At 35.0% G+C, this 15656-nt stretch overlaps 1 protein-coding gene across 1 annotated transcript; it reads left to right on the top strand.

The window, feature by feature from the left end:
* Nucleotides 1–10133: 10133 nt before the first annotated feature.
* LOC144547957 (uncharacterized) lies at nucleotides 10134–15212 on the top strand. Its single transcript, XM_078296645.1, has 8 exons — nucleotides 10134–10456; nucleotides 10778–10913; nucleotides 11143–11212; nucleotides 11296–11386; nucleotides 11885–12098; nucleotides 12817–12958; nucleotides 13672–13842; nucleotides 14887–15212. The coding sequence occupies exons 1-8, from the start codon at nucleotides 10195–10197 to the stop codon at nucleotides 15076–15078; spliced, it is 1278 nt and encodes a 425-aa protein (XP_078152771.1). The 5' UTR covers nucleotides 10134–10194; the 3' UTR covers nucleotides 15079–15212.
* Nucleotides 15213–15656: the final 444 nt, after the last annotated feature.

Genomic DNA, 15656 nt, shown 5'->3' on the forward strand with positions numbered 1-15656 from the left:
ATTTTGAGTTGCAATTTGGACTTTGTATTGGTTCAATATGAATATTATATATTTTTTTAATCAATTTGATGTTATTTATTTTTCTATGAGACTTAGATAATGTTGATATTTAGTACAAATATATGATATAATTTTTATTAAAAAAAAAACGCTATGTAGTATAGCTTTCGCTATAGCGACGCTATTCGCTATAGCTTTTTTTGTAGGCTTTCCGCTATGACGCGATAAACATTATTTAGAACCTTGGTGAAAACAATATGTATAATATCCAATCCGATCTGTATTTAAAAAATTAAATGTGAATATTCGATGTTTGAATATCTTTATAGATATAGATATGGTTATGGTTTTATGTTTTAATTATCTATATCGAAATAGTAGATATATGTCATATATTTTAATATATATTATGAAAAAAATATTGTTATTCACCATTATAATTAGATAAATATTATGAACTTCAGTTTTTTTAATAACTTTTTATATTATTTTAAATTTTTAATAAATATCCGATTCAATCCGTATCCATATTCATATCTGACTGATATCCAATCCGTATCCGTATCTGAAAAATTAAAAAGAGATGGATATTGTTTTACTACTGTCCACTCCATATCCGCTCTGTTTTCACCTCTAATTGTAGCAATTTGTCAACAGTTCAGTAATCGAGTCCCTTATCCCTTTTGTACTAATAAGTTATAATCCAATCATGGTTTGAAAAATCCGTTGAGTTTGAGTTTGAGTTTGAGTTGAGTCGGCCAAGTCAACTCAGAACTTAAGACTCGACCGAGTCAACTTGGAATCAGATGGGTTCAATTTGAGTTTCACCCGATCGAGACTTGTATTTAAGTGATTTTTTCATCAAAATTCGGTTAAACAATGTCTGATTTGGCCGAGTTAACTAATTTTTAGTCCGAATCAAACTGAGTCAGATCGTGTCAAGCCCATTTCTTCACTGATTTTATATTTTTTTTAAAAGTCCGTTGATACTTAATAATTATATTAACAGTTGTTGATATACAGCTACGACCAGGGGCGGAACGAAGGGGGTGTGAGCAGGGGCCAAGCACCCCCCATAAAAATCTAATTTTTTTACTGGATCTAATGTACACCAAAGAAGTAATGTTCATGTGGCAACTCCCAAACTTATCAAATAAAAGCCTCCTAGTTCCGCCTCTGGCTACGACATGAAGAGAAAGTAGTCAGAATCCCATGGTTATATGTATTTTTTTTTTCAAAATGTGGCGCACCTCTTGAAGCAACTCAGAGATGCTGTGTATGATGCAGAGGATGTGATTGCTGAGTTTAAATATTATGAACTACAACGACAGATAGATGGCAAGGCAAGTCAAATTGTTTATCACTTTCTTGAAGAAAATATTTAACACAACAAATTCATATGTCGAATTTTTTGTTTCTCATGTTAATCTCATCAGAAAGGAAATTTTTAATAGGTGTTTCTTGTTTATTTTGTAGAACTAATTAGGTATGCACGTGAATTTTATTCATGTCTAATAATTTTGAGTAATAAAACCAATAGTTAACTACATTATATTGAGTTAGGCTAATATGACACTAGTGTTATATCAAATTAAATAACACTACATCTTAAACCCTTAGATTTGCTTTAAGATTCGTACAAATTAAATGAAGTGCTTGAACAGTAAAAGCGGATAATACGAATCTTAAAACAGATCTAAGGGTTTAAGATGTGATGTTATTTAGTTTGATATAACACTAGTGTCATATTAGCCTAACTCCATTATATTTCATACACGATTAAATACATAGAATAGAGCAGCGTGCGTATTATAATTAATTTTATTGCTTTTTTCCCCGATCCAGATCAGAAGAATAAGATTTCTCTTAATAATTCTCTAAACATAATCACTTGACCATCAGATCAAAGATCATACACAAACATGGTGTACCTTAAAAATTCATAACAGAAAATAAATTTGGGCAAAATAATCTTATCATGAACCCTCTGATTAAAATCAGGCGGATGAGCTTTTTAAAATGGAAATTTGAGTTCTTATATATCTCTATCGTACTTGCACTATTTTTTGGTGACACCAGATTACACTCTATATTTCTAAAGTCCAAACAGTCGATCCAAACCATTTAACATGATGAATATATATTAAAATGTGCTTGTAGATCAAACTTTACATTTTTTTTTGAATTTTTTTACTATATATTAAGATGAGTACAAAAATTCAATGGTCTGAAAACAACGATTTTGTAAAATACTTAATAAATAGCAAAACAAATAAAATGTAAAATGTAAAATTGGATATGCAAGCACATTTTAATATATTTATTATGTTGAACGGTTTGGATCGACTGTTTGAATTTTGAAAACTTTGAAAATGTAGAGTATAATTCAGTGTCACTAAAAAAATGTGTAAGTGAATCCCTCCTCTATTATAATATTTAACATGTCTCTCAAGCTAAAATTTCAATGCAATTGCAGATTTGCAGGTATGAAGATAATTAAAAATAAATGGGAAATACTTTTTAAAATTGCTGATGACTAAATTGTTTTGACAATTACAAAGATGATGACTCAGCAACAGGAACGGCAACGCAACCGAAACTATAGAAAATCTTGCACCTAGACTAGTGATTTGCTCTCGGGTAGGGTACAGGTACCTCGGATAAACCCGGGACGGGTAACGGGTAGGCGGGTACTCGGGTAGAACGGGTACGGGTAGGCGGGTTTTTTTGAAAAACTCTACCCTACCCGTTTCATACCCGTGCGGGAACGGGTAACGGGTAGGTGGGTATGGCTAGGGCGGGTAACGGGTAGGCGGGTACTCGGGTACTCAGGTACGGGTAACGGGTACTTCGGGTACGGGTAACGGGTATCTCGGGTAGGGGCCGGGTTTTTTATTTATTTATTTTTTCTGTTTTTTTTTTTCTGAATCGGCGGAAATTTTTGAAAAAAATTTGAATTTCAAATTGAAACGGGTTAATGGGTACGGGTTAAACGGGTAAAGGGGTGCAGGTACAACGGGTAAAGGGGTGCGGGTTCGGGTACACGGGTGCGGGCACGGGTACAACGGGTCCTGGTAGGCGGGTTTCGGGCACGGGTACGGCGGGTACGGGTTGGACGGTTTTTTTTTTTTTTTTTTCAAATAATGGTGTCCGGTCCGTCTCAAACCCGTACCCGTTTACCCGCCTATACCCGGGCACGGGTACGGTACCTCGGGTAACGGGTATGGGTGGACCGGGTTTGGGTAACGGGTATGGGTGGACCGGGTTTGGGTAACGGGTATGGGTGGACCGGGTTCGGGTAACCAGTTACGGGTTTTAGCAAACCACTGACCCAAACACGGGACTAGTCACTCGTCTAGTCGTGGGTCCCGCAGGCCGTGGCGAGTTCCGATCCAGTGAAGTAACCCAATCTTTGGGTTTTAAATCAGGACCATATGATTCGAATCCGTGATAATCCATCCGAAGTGGAGCGCACATATCCGAGAGATAAATTTGAATCGCGAAGTAATATCGAGCAATGAATTCGAATCGGACGGTCTCGATCCAAAACTAAAAAATTGGGTTAACTTTAGGGGATCCGGACCCAGATCTGGCGAGGGGCGATCGAGTTTGATTCCTAGTCGAAATTCGATATCAGAAACACATTGCGGGTCAGTTTTAGCCTATTTCAGCCTATCATAAAAGCACCAAATGAAATGTTATAATGTGTTAGCCATACGAACTCCCAGAAACTTCAAAAATAACTGTAATCAAAAGAAGAAGCACGTAGTACTGGTTTTTATTTTCTCTAGTTTAGTCCAATGAATATTTATAATTTGAATTTTTAAGATAATATTATATGCCCAATGGTTTTCTTGAAAAAGAAGAAGCTTTGTAACATTTACTTATTTTAAAATTCTTAGAATTTTTCCTATTTTTTGATAAGGGAAATTGGTTCCATGCCACCTCAAAATGTTGAATTTAGAAAAATATCACCCCAAAATTTTTGTTTTGCTAATTGCCACTTCAAATCTCATTTATTAAGAAAAATGTCACAATTACCATATTAATGTAAAATTTTAAATTAACAATTTACAGTATAACTGAACTGACCGAAATACCCTTGCTCTTCAAAATTTCTCTCTTCTCTAATGCAGGTATTTGCTTTGCCTCCTCTCCGTCTCTGTTGCCTCACTTACATGCCCGTAGGAATTGAGTGTTAACATCAAAGTTGAGTGTTAATAATATATGGTCAACATCTCGTCTAAGTCAGCAAAATAGAACATCTCATATAACTTAAATTTTCATATTATTTTTTTAGATTCTTACATGCCCCATACATCAGAATTTTGAAATAAAAAAAGAAAGATAAAAACTTGGATGAGTGACCCCAGTTCTATCCCATGAATTCATCTTACTCATATTTGCTAATGAGTGTGCCATCAGAAGCCTTCTTTTTCCCTGCCGTACCAGTGCACGTACCAGTGGTACGGAGTTTGTACCAGAAACTGATTCGCACCAAAATTCTTACCAGTAATCGTCCCCACTGGATCTCCAAAACCTGATGTACCAGAATGCGTACCAGTGATACTGGTACACCTGTCAGTGACTCATTTTCTAAATTTTTGGAAGTACAAGAACAAACTAAAATCGCAGAGAGTGAAATTGTTTCCCGCTACTGATTGGGTTTTGATCAGAAAATTTCAGACAACGTCAATCCTATTTCGCGTTTTAGAGGGAGAATTGGCGTTCCGATCAGAGGGGAAGAGAGGAAGACGAACAAAAATATATATAATCGGACCCATTAAGGGTTACAAAGGAAAGTGTGAGGGTATATTTGGAATATACGAAAATACTACTCAAAATACAATATATTTTGTTTATTTTTTATTACAAATGTATAATAATTTGTTAATTGTGGCATTTTTCTTAATAAATGTGATTTGGGGTGACAATTAGCAAAACATAAATTTTGAGGTGGCATTTTTCTAAATTCAACATTTTGAGATGGCATGAAACCAATTTCCCCTTTTTGATATCTTTGTTTTAAATTTTCAACAATTTAAATTAAAATATAAAAATAAAGTTTGATGTGAATAATTTACGTCACATCATATCATGTCATGTGTGATCACGGGGTGACCACACCTGACGTGACCGTTCCTTATCATTTTAGTCACTTCACATAAAAAAAAAAATTGACCACATCACGTCACGGCGTGTCACTATTTTTTTTTCTCTTAAAGGGCTAAAGAGTATATATGAATTTATAAAAGAAATTATAAAACTAATTGGACATACATGTAATTTTATTTACAAGGAAGCATGTCTTTCCTCTGTCCCTCAGCGTCTCGGCCCCTATTTGGCCGCTCGTTGTTTCTCATTTTATGCAAGAAACTTTTACACAAATTTACTCAATGTTCTAGGATCTAATTTTTGTAATTCATTAGAATTTGCGGTAAATATATGAGAAACTAAGATCATTCGTTGCAATTGCTTTGTGAATTAAACACATAACAAAGTAAAGTTTTTTAAGAAAAAAAATGCTTCACTTTTGCAAATATTATTTTTGTTATAAACCAGAATTTTTTTTTCAAATAATATTAAATATTTCTTGAGCAAGGAGAGATGAATTTTTTTTAAATGCATAAAAAAACTGAATCATAATTTGATTCTTTAGACATTTTCTAAGAAACCGAATAAATGATAATGAGTTTGAATGTACATCAAATATTTTTTTTTGTATCTAAGATAGAGATCTACATACAAACTCTAAATCGAATCGATGATTCATTTACTTCTAATGCATCAATCTTTTTCATATTTCTAGTTATTTACTATATATTTAATACATTTCTATAAATAAAACTCTGTTCTTAGGGAGATATTTGAACTTTTAATGATAATTTCGAGGATTAGATGAATTACCTCATATTAGATTCCGAATTTTTTTTTAAAATACCATAATAATAAAAAAAATAAACCAAAACACACTAGATTTGAGAGATTTTTATATTTACCCGGTCAGCACAGCCAATCTGCGGCCTATTTATGGGGGGCCGCATATTGGCTTATAGACCCCTAAAACTTAAATTATTCAATATTACAGTGTATTTTTTTGTGCTTTTGAGGTACCTCTAAGCTAATCTGCGACCCTCCATAAATGGGCCACAGATTGGCTGTGCGGCCCGGATAAATATGGAAATCTCCAAAATCTAGGTTGTTGGTTTATTTTTTTGTGATTATGGTACAAATAAAAATTTCGGTATTAGGTTAGACAACCAAATTGTTTACCCTATTAATCTGTTTTTATCTACAGATTCAACGTATCAAAAGTATATTTTTACACAAAAACAGTCAAAGGTCAATTAAAGGATAAGTTCTTAGCTAGCGAGGATCTGTTGCAACTTGCAACCACTATGTTACTTTATTATTGTGGGACCTCTGCTTTATCCTTCTATTTTGATACGTAGCTTCTGTTTGGTTCCCCAATTTGCACCCTTTTCCTTCTAAAATAGTAGTCCAAAATAACATGCGATATTTCAAGAAGAAGATCAATTTCGTAAATAATTTATAATTCTACATTTATTCATATAGTTATTTTATTATTATTATTATTATTATTTTTTTTTTCTTTAAGTAGTTGTTGGTCATGCTCTATTATAGCAAAGTATTGAACCAATCACAAATTGTGTCTCTGTGCATTTTGCAAAAGTCGATCTTTATTAACTTAATTTCACACCAATCAGGGTTCTAAATAGCGTGTTATAGCGTCGCTATACCTTTTTGGACCATAAAAACTATAGTGCTATTAATGTTGTAGCCCACTATAGTGCGCTCTAACAGCGCTATATGGTCATAGCGTTTTTTTTAGCCATTCTGCTATAACACGATAAATGCTATTTAAATCTTTGACACCAATAATGAAAATGACAAATATGAATAGTTCTTCTTAACTCCAAATTAGTATGTAGTACATATTTGAAAAATTATCAACTAAATAAAGTACTAGAAATAATAAATAAAAATACAGAATAAATAATTAAACTCAAAGAAAACAAATATAATAAGTAGAGAGAGGAGTGGTGAAGAATTGTATAGTATTTATAGCTTCATGGTAATACTTTTTTAATTTAGAATTTCTATTTTTACCGGAAATGAGTTGATTTCTAATTTTCTTTTGTTACGTTACGAAATTTGTACAATTAAATTGAAATGAATTAAAAGAAAGAATCAAGTTAATTGTGTTAATAAAATGGAAGTTTAAACCTTAATTAAGGTTTCCCTAAATAAGTAAGTTAATTGTGAATTGAAACCGCGTCGAAATTTCGAGATTTCGGAACTTTATAGGCTCAGTGCGGATTAGATTGACCGCAGTGCGGGTGGAAGTCATCCGCAGTGGCTCAGACTTTTTCTGGAACTTTGACAAAAAAATGACTAAGTAGTGAGTGCGGGTGAGGGATCCGCAGTGCGGATGGGTTTAGCCGCACTCATGAATTTCTGTATTGCACTGAATTTTTCTGAAATCGGCTAAGTAGTGAGTGCGGATGAGGTTGAACCGCAGTGCGGATCAGGTTCATCCGCAGTAGGCTCGGACTTTTCCTGGATTCGGCTGACAACCGACTAAGTCTCGAGTGCGGATTAAGTCACCCGCAGTGCGGATTGGCTAATCCGCATTCAGGGTAATTTTAACCCTAAAACCCAAATTAAACCTTCTCTCTCTCTCTCTCTTCCACCATTCCCCATTTCTAAGTGAAATTCGTCCAAGAGAGAAGGAAAAGATCCCGTGAGTTTCCGTTTCGTTCAGACTCCCGATTGTTGCGAGAAATCGAGTTTGGAACCGAGAAAGCAGCCGAGGATCTCTCAGAACCCTTCTATTTGGTATTTCTTTCTCTCCTTTTTGCTTTCGAAACCTCGAATTTTCTCGATTTCTCGGATTCTCGTTTTAAACCCGAGATTTGTGCTCGAATTGCTCGATGACTAGTTCCTCTACACTTCTTACTAGTTTGTTTGTCATTCTTTTTCCCGATTTCTTCCGATTTATGAAATCTGATTTCTAGGGTTTCGTGCCAAAAATTGAAAGTTGGCATAATCGTGATTTGATTTGCTTAACCCGACCAATTAGACTTGTAATCGGTAGGGTTGCCTCCTGATCGTGAATTTTTAGAACATTTAACGGCTGATTTGAGATTTTGACCAAATTAGGGTTAACCAAACGGTGAATTGAATTGATCCGAGAACCAAAGTAGTGAAACAGTGATTGATGGTTACCAAAGTGAAATAGTATAAGGCTAGAGGGCCTAGATGAGATTTTGTGTGGTTTTAGAGGATTTTGGTAAGAAATAATGAACCGAACGAATTGATACCAAAAACATAGGAATTGATTAGAGAAGGTATAAGCCCTAGAAGTAACTCGAATAAACCTCTCGATCCTGAACCAATGTTAAACCAAGTATACGCATAATATAGGTGTAGGCTCGGTCGAGCAAGAACTTGCGAGACATTACGAGACGTCCGATCCTTAGCTTAAGCGGTACGCTCGTCATAATCAGGTGCGGGATTCTTGGACTTGTTTGATACTTTATTTTCAGGAATTAAACTGTGTTTTCGTTTGTCATGTTGAATATCATTGATTGCATCACTGAATTGCGTAGAGTATTTGCATAGCCCAATCAAATTAAACTCGAATTGATCTGAATTGAATGATTTGCATACTGGTATGGTTATAGGTTATGTCGATCTATTGTGATCTGATTTTGATTTAAAGTCACCACGAGTGGAATTGATATGTGTGTGAATGGATTTACGAAGTTAAGCACTTGGATCCAATTAATTTGCCAAGTCGGGCTGTATGCTGACTTGGATTCCCAGGATCCTAAATGGCCTTAGGTGAACGGCCCTCGATATTCCCAGTACCGGTTGGGACGAGGGAGGGTGATTATGTTATGAGATGTGTGATTGGAAATCGTGGTTGACTTGTGTAACGTCTATGGCTCGGTAGCATTTTCCTACGTGTTAATGCATTTGAACGGTCGATTGAATATGACGAATATTGGAAACGATTCTAAAGTGGATTTTCTTTACATGATTTGAACCAGACCTTAATAAACTGTTAAGCCAAGCGGTTGCAGATGGGTGTCAGATAAAGGGTCCAGCGGTTGGCCATCTGTAGGTGTCAGTAACCCTACAGATGTGGGTTTGATAAAGGTTCAGCTCGAAAGAACATCTGTAATTGCTACAAGCCCTACTGAACTGAGTTAGGAATCGAGTTAAGCCAAAATATATGTTGTGTTTGAGATTCATCTTGGAAATTCCGTAAACTGTGTTTCAGGTTGATTAACTGTTGTCGAGTAGTGGCATTCTGTTATTTATGTTTTCTTATATAACTGTTTGCATTGTTGTTGTTTGGGTTTCATTATTGAATATAGAGTTTGATTGCAAGTCCAATAATTCAAATGTGGCAAATTCGCACTGAGAATTTATTCTCACCCCCACCTTCCCCGTTATTTTACAGGTATTGGTGCGACTGATTCCGGAGAGGCACGAGAGTAGTAGGCCTTAGTAGCTTACCAGTATATGACCCTAGATATCTTTTGTTGTATAGATTTAGGGTAGGCCTCGTGGTTGGTATCCGGAGGAGATACTTTTGTTGTATTATATGCTGACCAGACTGTGTACTCTGATATATATATATATATATATTAGAAACTTGTTTGAATTGCTTGTTGTTTGGTTTGAAATGTGAGTAGCCTTGTAAGCATACACGGCGTTGTATGCTTACGGCGGGGGACTGTTACGACCCGTGGCCGCGGGGTGTGACATGTTTTCTAATTCTACACGATATTTTAAAAAAAAAAATTTTATCGGTGGCCTAATTCAACTCTAAATTCCAACTTAATTCGTGTCAAAACGGTACCTAAATTGGTTGGGACACAAACTCGGTTCTCTGTAACAGCGGGTGAGTATTCCTACAGTAACGCAAATATTTCTTTTAATATAGACCGTCCGATCAGAATTTGGTGCTGCACGGGCTCTTTAATATTCGTGTCAGGGCAGATCAAACGGTCTGGATCCAAACCCAAATTCTGAGTTAATTTAGGGATTCCTTATTTTGTACCAACCCTTTTAAGTATTAATACAGTCCTAATTCCTAAAAGTCTTCTCTCCATCTTTCTCACTCGCTAACTGATCTCTCTCAATTCACAGTTCTCACCAATGGCGCAGTTCTCCTCTTCTGCTCGCTCTCTCCACCGTCGCCTCCTCTCCGGTAACTCCATTCCAAGAATTTTTCCTCGATGCCTCTCCACATCCTCCTCGGAGGGAGTCGGCGCCACCACCTCCGCCGCCGGGTACAACGTCGGAGGAGGTACCTCCTTCATGAGGGGTGTCGTTTTCTATGAACCAGGTCGACCCCTCTCTATTGAGGAATTTAAGATGCCACGACCCAAGGCTGGAGAGGTTCTAATTAAGACCAAAGGTAGCTCCATTTTTGCTTTGCAATCATCTCGAAATTGTTATCATTCTAGTATCAAATCTAGTTAGTTTTGGTACCTTTTTCATGTGTCAATTTAAGCTATAAGCGAACTTACATTAGAGAGAGAAAAAGAGAAATCACCACAATGTACTCTTTCTGAGAATTATAGGAATGGTCAGATCTTCTTTGCAAACAGAAGTTAAGAAATAAGAATGGCAGTAAAAGCTGGTTGCAATTTAAAAAATATACTATTATGTTTCTCAAAAGATGTTGCTTCTGATTTTTTCAATAGTTCAATAAATATGGCAATGGTTATGCATGTAGGATGTGGCGTTTGTCATTCGGATCTACATGTAATGAAAGGAGAGCTCCCATTCCCCAGTCCTTGTGTTATTGGCCACGAGATTACTGGAGAAGTGGTCGAGCATGGGGCCCACACTGACAATTTAGTTAAACAGAGGTATATGCATATTTCTCTCTTCATTTTCTTGTACATGTGAAACCGGCTATATAGTCTTCTATCAAAATAAAAAATAAAAAATAAATTCTTGTACATGCAATAAGCAATCAATTCTTCGTGTGACAAGAATTACATAATTTCATATTCGTCCTGACAAAAATTACAGAATTTGTTACTTTGAAACTTGATACGACCAGTGTGGTTTTAAATTCTCTGTGTGAAATTTCAGGTTTCCTATTGGAAGTCAGGTGGTCGGTGCCTTCATCATGCCTTGTGGGAATTGCTTTTACTGTGTAAAGGTGATTTTTTTTTTTTTTTAAAATCTGATCCCAAACTTTTGTAGTTAGTTAAATTTAACAATCTAATGCATTTTTTACTCTAGGGTCAAGAAGATCTGTGTGAGGCTTTCTTTGCATATAATCGTGCTAAAGGAACACTCTATGATGGCGAAACCAGACTATTTCTTCGAAATGGTACTTAGAAAACTCGTACCAGTAAACATTTACATGCCATTTATCTATTCCTTGAAGAGTGAGAGGTTATGTACTATGCATAGCGCGGATTGGTCCGTACTACGGATCAATATTTTCATTTCCAAAGTTAAAATACTCAATCTGAACCTTTCAACGTGATCTCCATATGAAAATGTACTTGCAGATTAAATTTTACATTTTTTAGAATTTTATTATTTTTTTTAGATTGGTAGGAAATCACTACTTTTGAATGGTCGAGGAATGTTAGATCAAGTGATTTTCTACCTATCTGAAAAAATAGTAAAAAAAATCTAAATAATGTAAAATTTGGTCTACAAGTACATTTTTAGATGGAGATCATGTTGAACATTTCAGATCGATTATTTGAACTTTTAAAATGAAGAAATTGATCCATAGTACGGACCATTATGCGCTATGCATAGTACCATAGCCTCCCTCTTCCTTGAATATTATTTCTAACTTTTCAGTTATTAACAGGGAAACCAGTGTATATGTACAGCATGGGGGGATTAGCAGAGTACTGCGTAGTTCCTGCAAATGCACTTGCGGTGCTTCCAAAGACACTGCCGTACACTGAATCAGCAATTCTAGGTTGTGCGGTGTTTACAGCGTATGGTGCCATGAGACATGCAGCTGAGATGCGTGCAGGTGACTCAGTTGCTGTAATTGGAGTTGGTGGTGTTGGATCAAGGTTTTTTTTTCTTCTGTTCCTTCTTTTTTGCTTTTTATTTTCCAGGGAAACCAGGAACATAATCATGTATCTTTTAGAAGTTTCAGCAAAGCGCCATTTCAGATTCTTCTTGCTTATAATTGACAGGATCATAACTAGGGGCGAAACTAGAATTTTCAGATTGGAGGACTGAAATGTAAAAATGCATAATATGTGTAAATGCATAATGTGTTATCACTGGGATTTGAATTCAAGTCTCCACAACCACAAAGTATAATCTAACCACTAGGCTACAAGCACACATTTGACATTTTTATGAGGGGGACTGAGCTATATAACAACTTAAAAAAAAAATTTCAATTAAATATCTATACGCATGATGAAAAATTTAAAAATTATGGGAGTGGCTAAGCACCCACTACTCTACCTTAAGATCCGCCTCTGATCATAACCTATGACTTATGGAAAGAGCGAGCCTTATGAAGATAATTTGTGCCTTTCTATATGGAATTTTGAAATATACAAGTTTGAGTTGAGGAATTATGTTCTTGTATTAATATATTCCTGGTGTTGCAAAAGAGATACTAGCAGAAGGTGCTTCGAATTTAATTTTTCTGATAATAAAATAAGAAAGACTTTTCTTGCAATCCATATATTAGGTAATTAAGGCCTTGTTTAGTAATTTCCTAATAAAATAAGTAATTGGTGTAATATTTGATTAAAAAATATGTGAATGCAGCTGTATACAGATAGCAAAAGCATTTGGCGCATCAGAAGTGATAGCTGTTGATGTACTAGACGAGAAACTAACCAATGCTAAATTACTTGGTGCAACACACACTGTAAATGCTAGAAATGAGGATGCTGTACAGAGGATAAAGGTTTGTATTGCACAAGTTTCCACTTAATTTCTATTTTTTTTTAATTTACTTGGAAATTTCCAATGCTTGGTCAATATTGAGAAGTTACTGGTAGCCTCTTTTTTATTTATTTAATTATATGAATACTGGTATCGTGACACCTGTAATCCATCTTTTTTGTTTTGTTTAGTTTCTGTGTTTGTATTTTTCCATAAAAACTATTGAAGTGACCCAGCATTCAGCATTTTTTGTTTTGCACGCAAAAAAATAAATAAACCTTCGTACTTATCCTTACTAAAAAGGCATGATTTATTTGCAAAAGATAAGTCCATTACATGAACACGGAAATAATCAAACAAAATATGTTCTCTATTGCATTTTTTTAAAGGCTACTTTCCATTGTGTTGTGGCTTATCAATAATAATTGTTTATGTCAATTTCTTTTTGTCAAATAAGTGACTGGGGTTAGGTTTCAGAGATTCGGAGACAGACCATTATCACGAATCAGTCTAATCTAATCCTGTGCAAATGGTCACTTTTGCAATTTAGTACTACAAAATTGGCATTGTTTGAAATGCCACTATTCAGCAAATGCTGGTATATAGGGGGCATTTTTGCAAAAGCCCTGCAACAATGGGAGTGAACCTAACATTCTCCCATAAATTTCCATCTCAATATAGATGAATATGAATAATATAACCAGGAATGTGGAACTTCATTTTAATAATGAGCAGGAAATAACAGATGGGAGAGGTGTTGATGTGGCGGTGGAGGCATTGGGAAAGGCACTTACATTCGCACAATGTACACAAAGCGTCAGAGATGGGGGCAAAGCAGTCATGATTGGCCTCGCCGCAACAAATGTCGTTGGTGAGATTGATATCACACGCCTCGTTCGTAGACAGGTATCATATATCCTGTACATCAAAGCTATTATCATATAAGAAAATATATTGTAGATAAAAAATGTGTAATAATGCAAAAAAATACAATACATAAATAAATTATATAGGTATATTAAATTAAATGAACTATGCTCTACTTGCTTCATCTGATTACCTATTTTAGGGCCATGCATATGAAATCCTAAGCATATTATTTATTACCCTGTGTATCAGCTGGCAACATAGATAATAGCTACAAAAATATAGATGATATGATGTATGCCCTAACAAAACATGAAAATTACTCCTGCACCCTTTTCACAATTTTTTTATGAAGAGCAGGGTCAAAATTCCCCATTGTTTTCATGCCCCAATGTGCCTCACATCCTCATCTCCGTTTTCAAAGTCCAAACAATCGATCCGAACCGCTCAACACGATCTCCATAATAAAATGTGCTTGGAGACCAAATTTTATAATTTTTAGAAATTTTGTACTATTTTTTTCTAAGGTCCAGTATCTTCTGAAAAAAGATTGATTTTGTACCTATATAAAAATCTAGTAAAAAAATGCCAAAAAAAATATAAAATTTGGTCTCCTAGCACATTGGGAATCAAGAAGAAATTCACTTTGGGCTGGCAATTTAGCACGTCTTTACTTTTGGCCGACCTTAGCGGCCTCTAGTTAAATGACTTCAACTCTCATAGATAGATGTACTTTTCTTTTACTATCTATATATGATAGAAGTGGAGAGGCAAGCAATGCTCAGTGATCAATTAGTAATATGGAGATCATGTTGAGCGGTTCGGATCTAATGTTTGGACTATGAAAACGGAGGTTAAGGACGTGAGGCATGATTGGGGCACACAAAACCCTTCTCTTTTATGAATGTCTAAATTACCCATTCTTCACAATGTTTTTTCTAAAGAAAATGTTCTGGACATCCATGGTTGGAACTAGGCAAGAAAGGCATTTTTAGCCCAGAATATTTTGCACACTTGAACATTTTTTTTTAAATTAAAATTGTATTTTTTAACTACATTGACCTATTTATGAATTAAAAATAGGTGAAGATAATTGGTTCGTATGGTGCAAGAGCAAGACAAGATCTTCCCCAAATCGTGAAGCTCGCCGAATCTGGGATTTTTAACCTAAAAGACACCATTTCTAGAAAATGCAAAATTGAAGAGGCAAATAGTGCCTATGATGACCTTGACAAGGGAAAGATTGTCGGCCGAGCAGTTGTTGAAATCAATTAAAAAGGAACAGGTTTCCTTTGTCTGGTAATTGTCATATTTTGGAACTAATAATTCAGAATTTGTGTAAGATGTCCTTTTAATGTTAATTGTTCAATAAATTGTATATTAATTTAATATGATCCCTAGGACTGAAATATTTTATCCCGCTCTTTTCTTAAGAAAAAAAATGGCCAACTTGTGAAATAGAACCATTGAGGCTTTTCTTTTTCATTTTGAATTATCACAATACTGGAAAGTCTAGATCCCTTATTTAGATATTATGGCAATTCGGGGTATCAAATCTTCCTTTTTGAATTTGACACATATTATTTTAAATACACTGTTTTAGGAAGAGTGACGCGATGGTAATATACATATATATTATGGATCGACATGGATTCATATCTCTATCTATTTTTAAAGTTCACACTTTGTTCGAACTGTTAAACGCGATATTCTTCTGAAAATATGCTTGAAGACAAAATTTTATATTTTTTAAAATTTGTTTACTATTTTTATTAGATAGATAGAAAATCACTTGGATCTAAAAATTCTAGGCCATTTGAAAATATCAAAATAGTGATTTTTTACCTACTTGT

Source organism: Carex rostrata, chromosome 32 (genome assembly GCF_964058835.1).
Source record: "Carex rostrata chromosome 32, lpCarRost1.2, whole genome shotgun sequence".
Classification (NCBI taxonomy): domain Eukaryota; kingdom Viridiplantae; phylum Streptophyta; class Magnoliopsida; order Poales; family Cyperaceae; genus Carex; species Carex rostrata.

Bases quoted from the DNA above. Each gene is read 5' to 3' on its own strand.
- LOC144547957 (XM_078296645.1), top strand. From the start codon at position 10,195: ATGGCGCAGTTCTCCTCTTCTGCTCGCTCTCTCCACCGTCGCCTCCTC. The intron at 12,959-13,671 runs GTTTGTATTGCA...AATAATGAGCAG, and splicing joins ATGCTGTACAGAGGATAAAG to GAAATAACAGATGGGAGAGG. The intron at 13,843-14,886 runs GTATCATATATC...AATTAAAAATAG, and splicing joins CACGCCTCGTTCGTAGACAG to GTGAAGATAATTGGTTCGTA.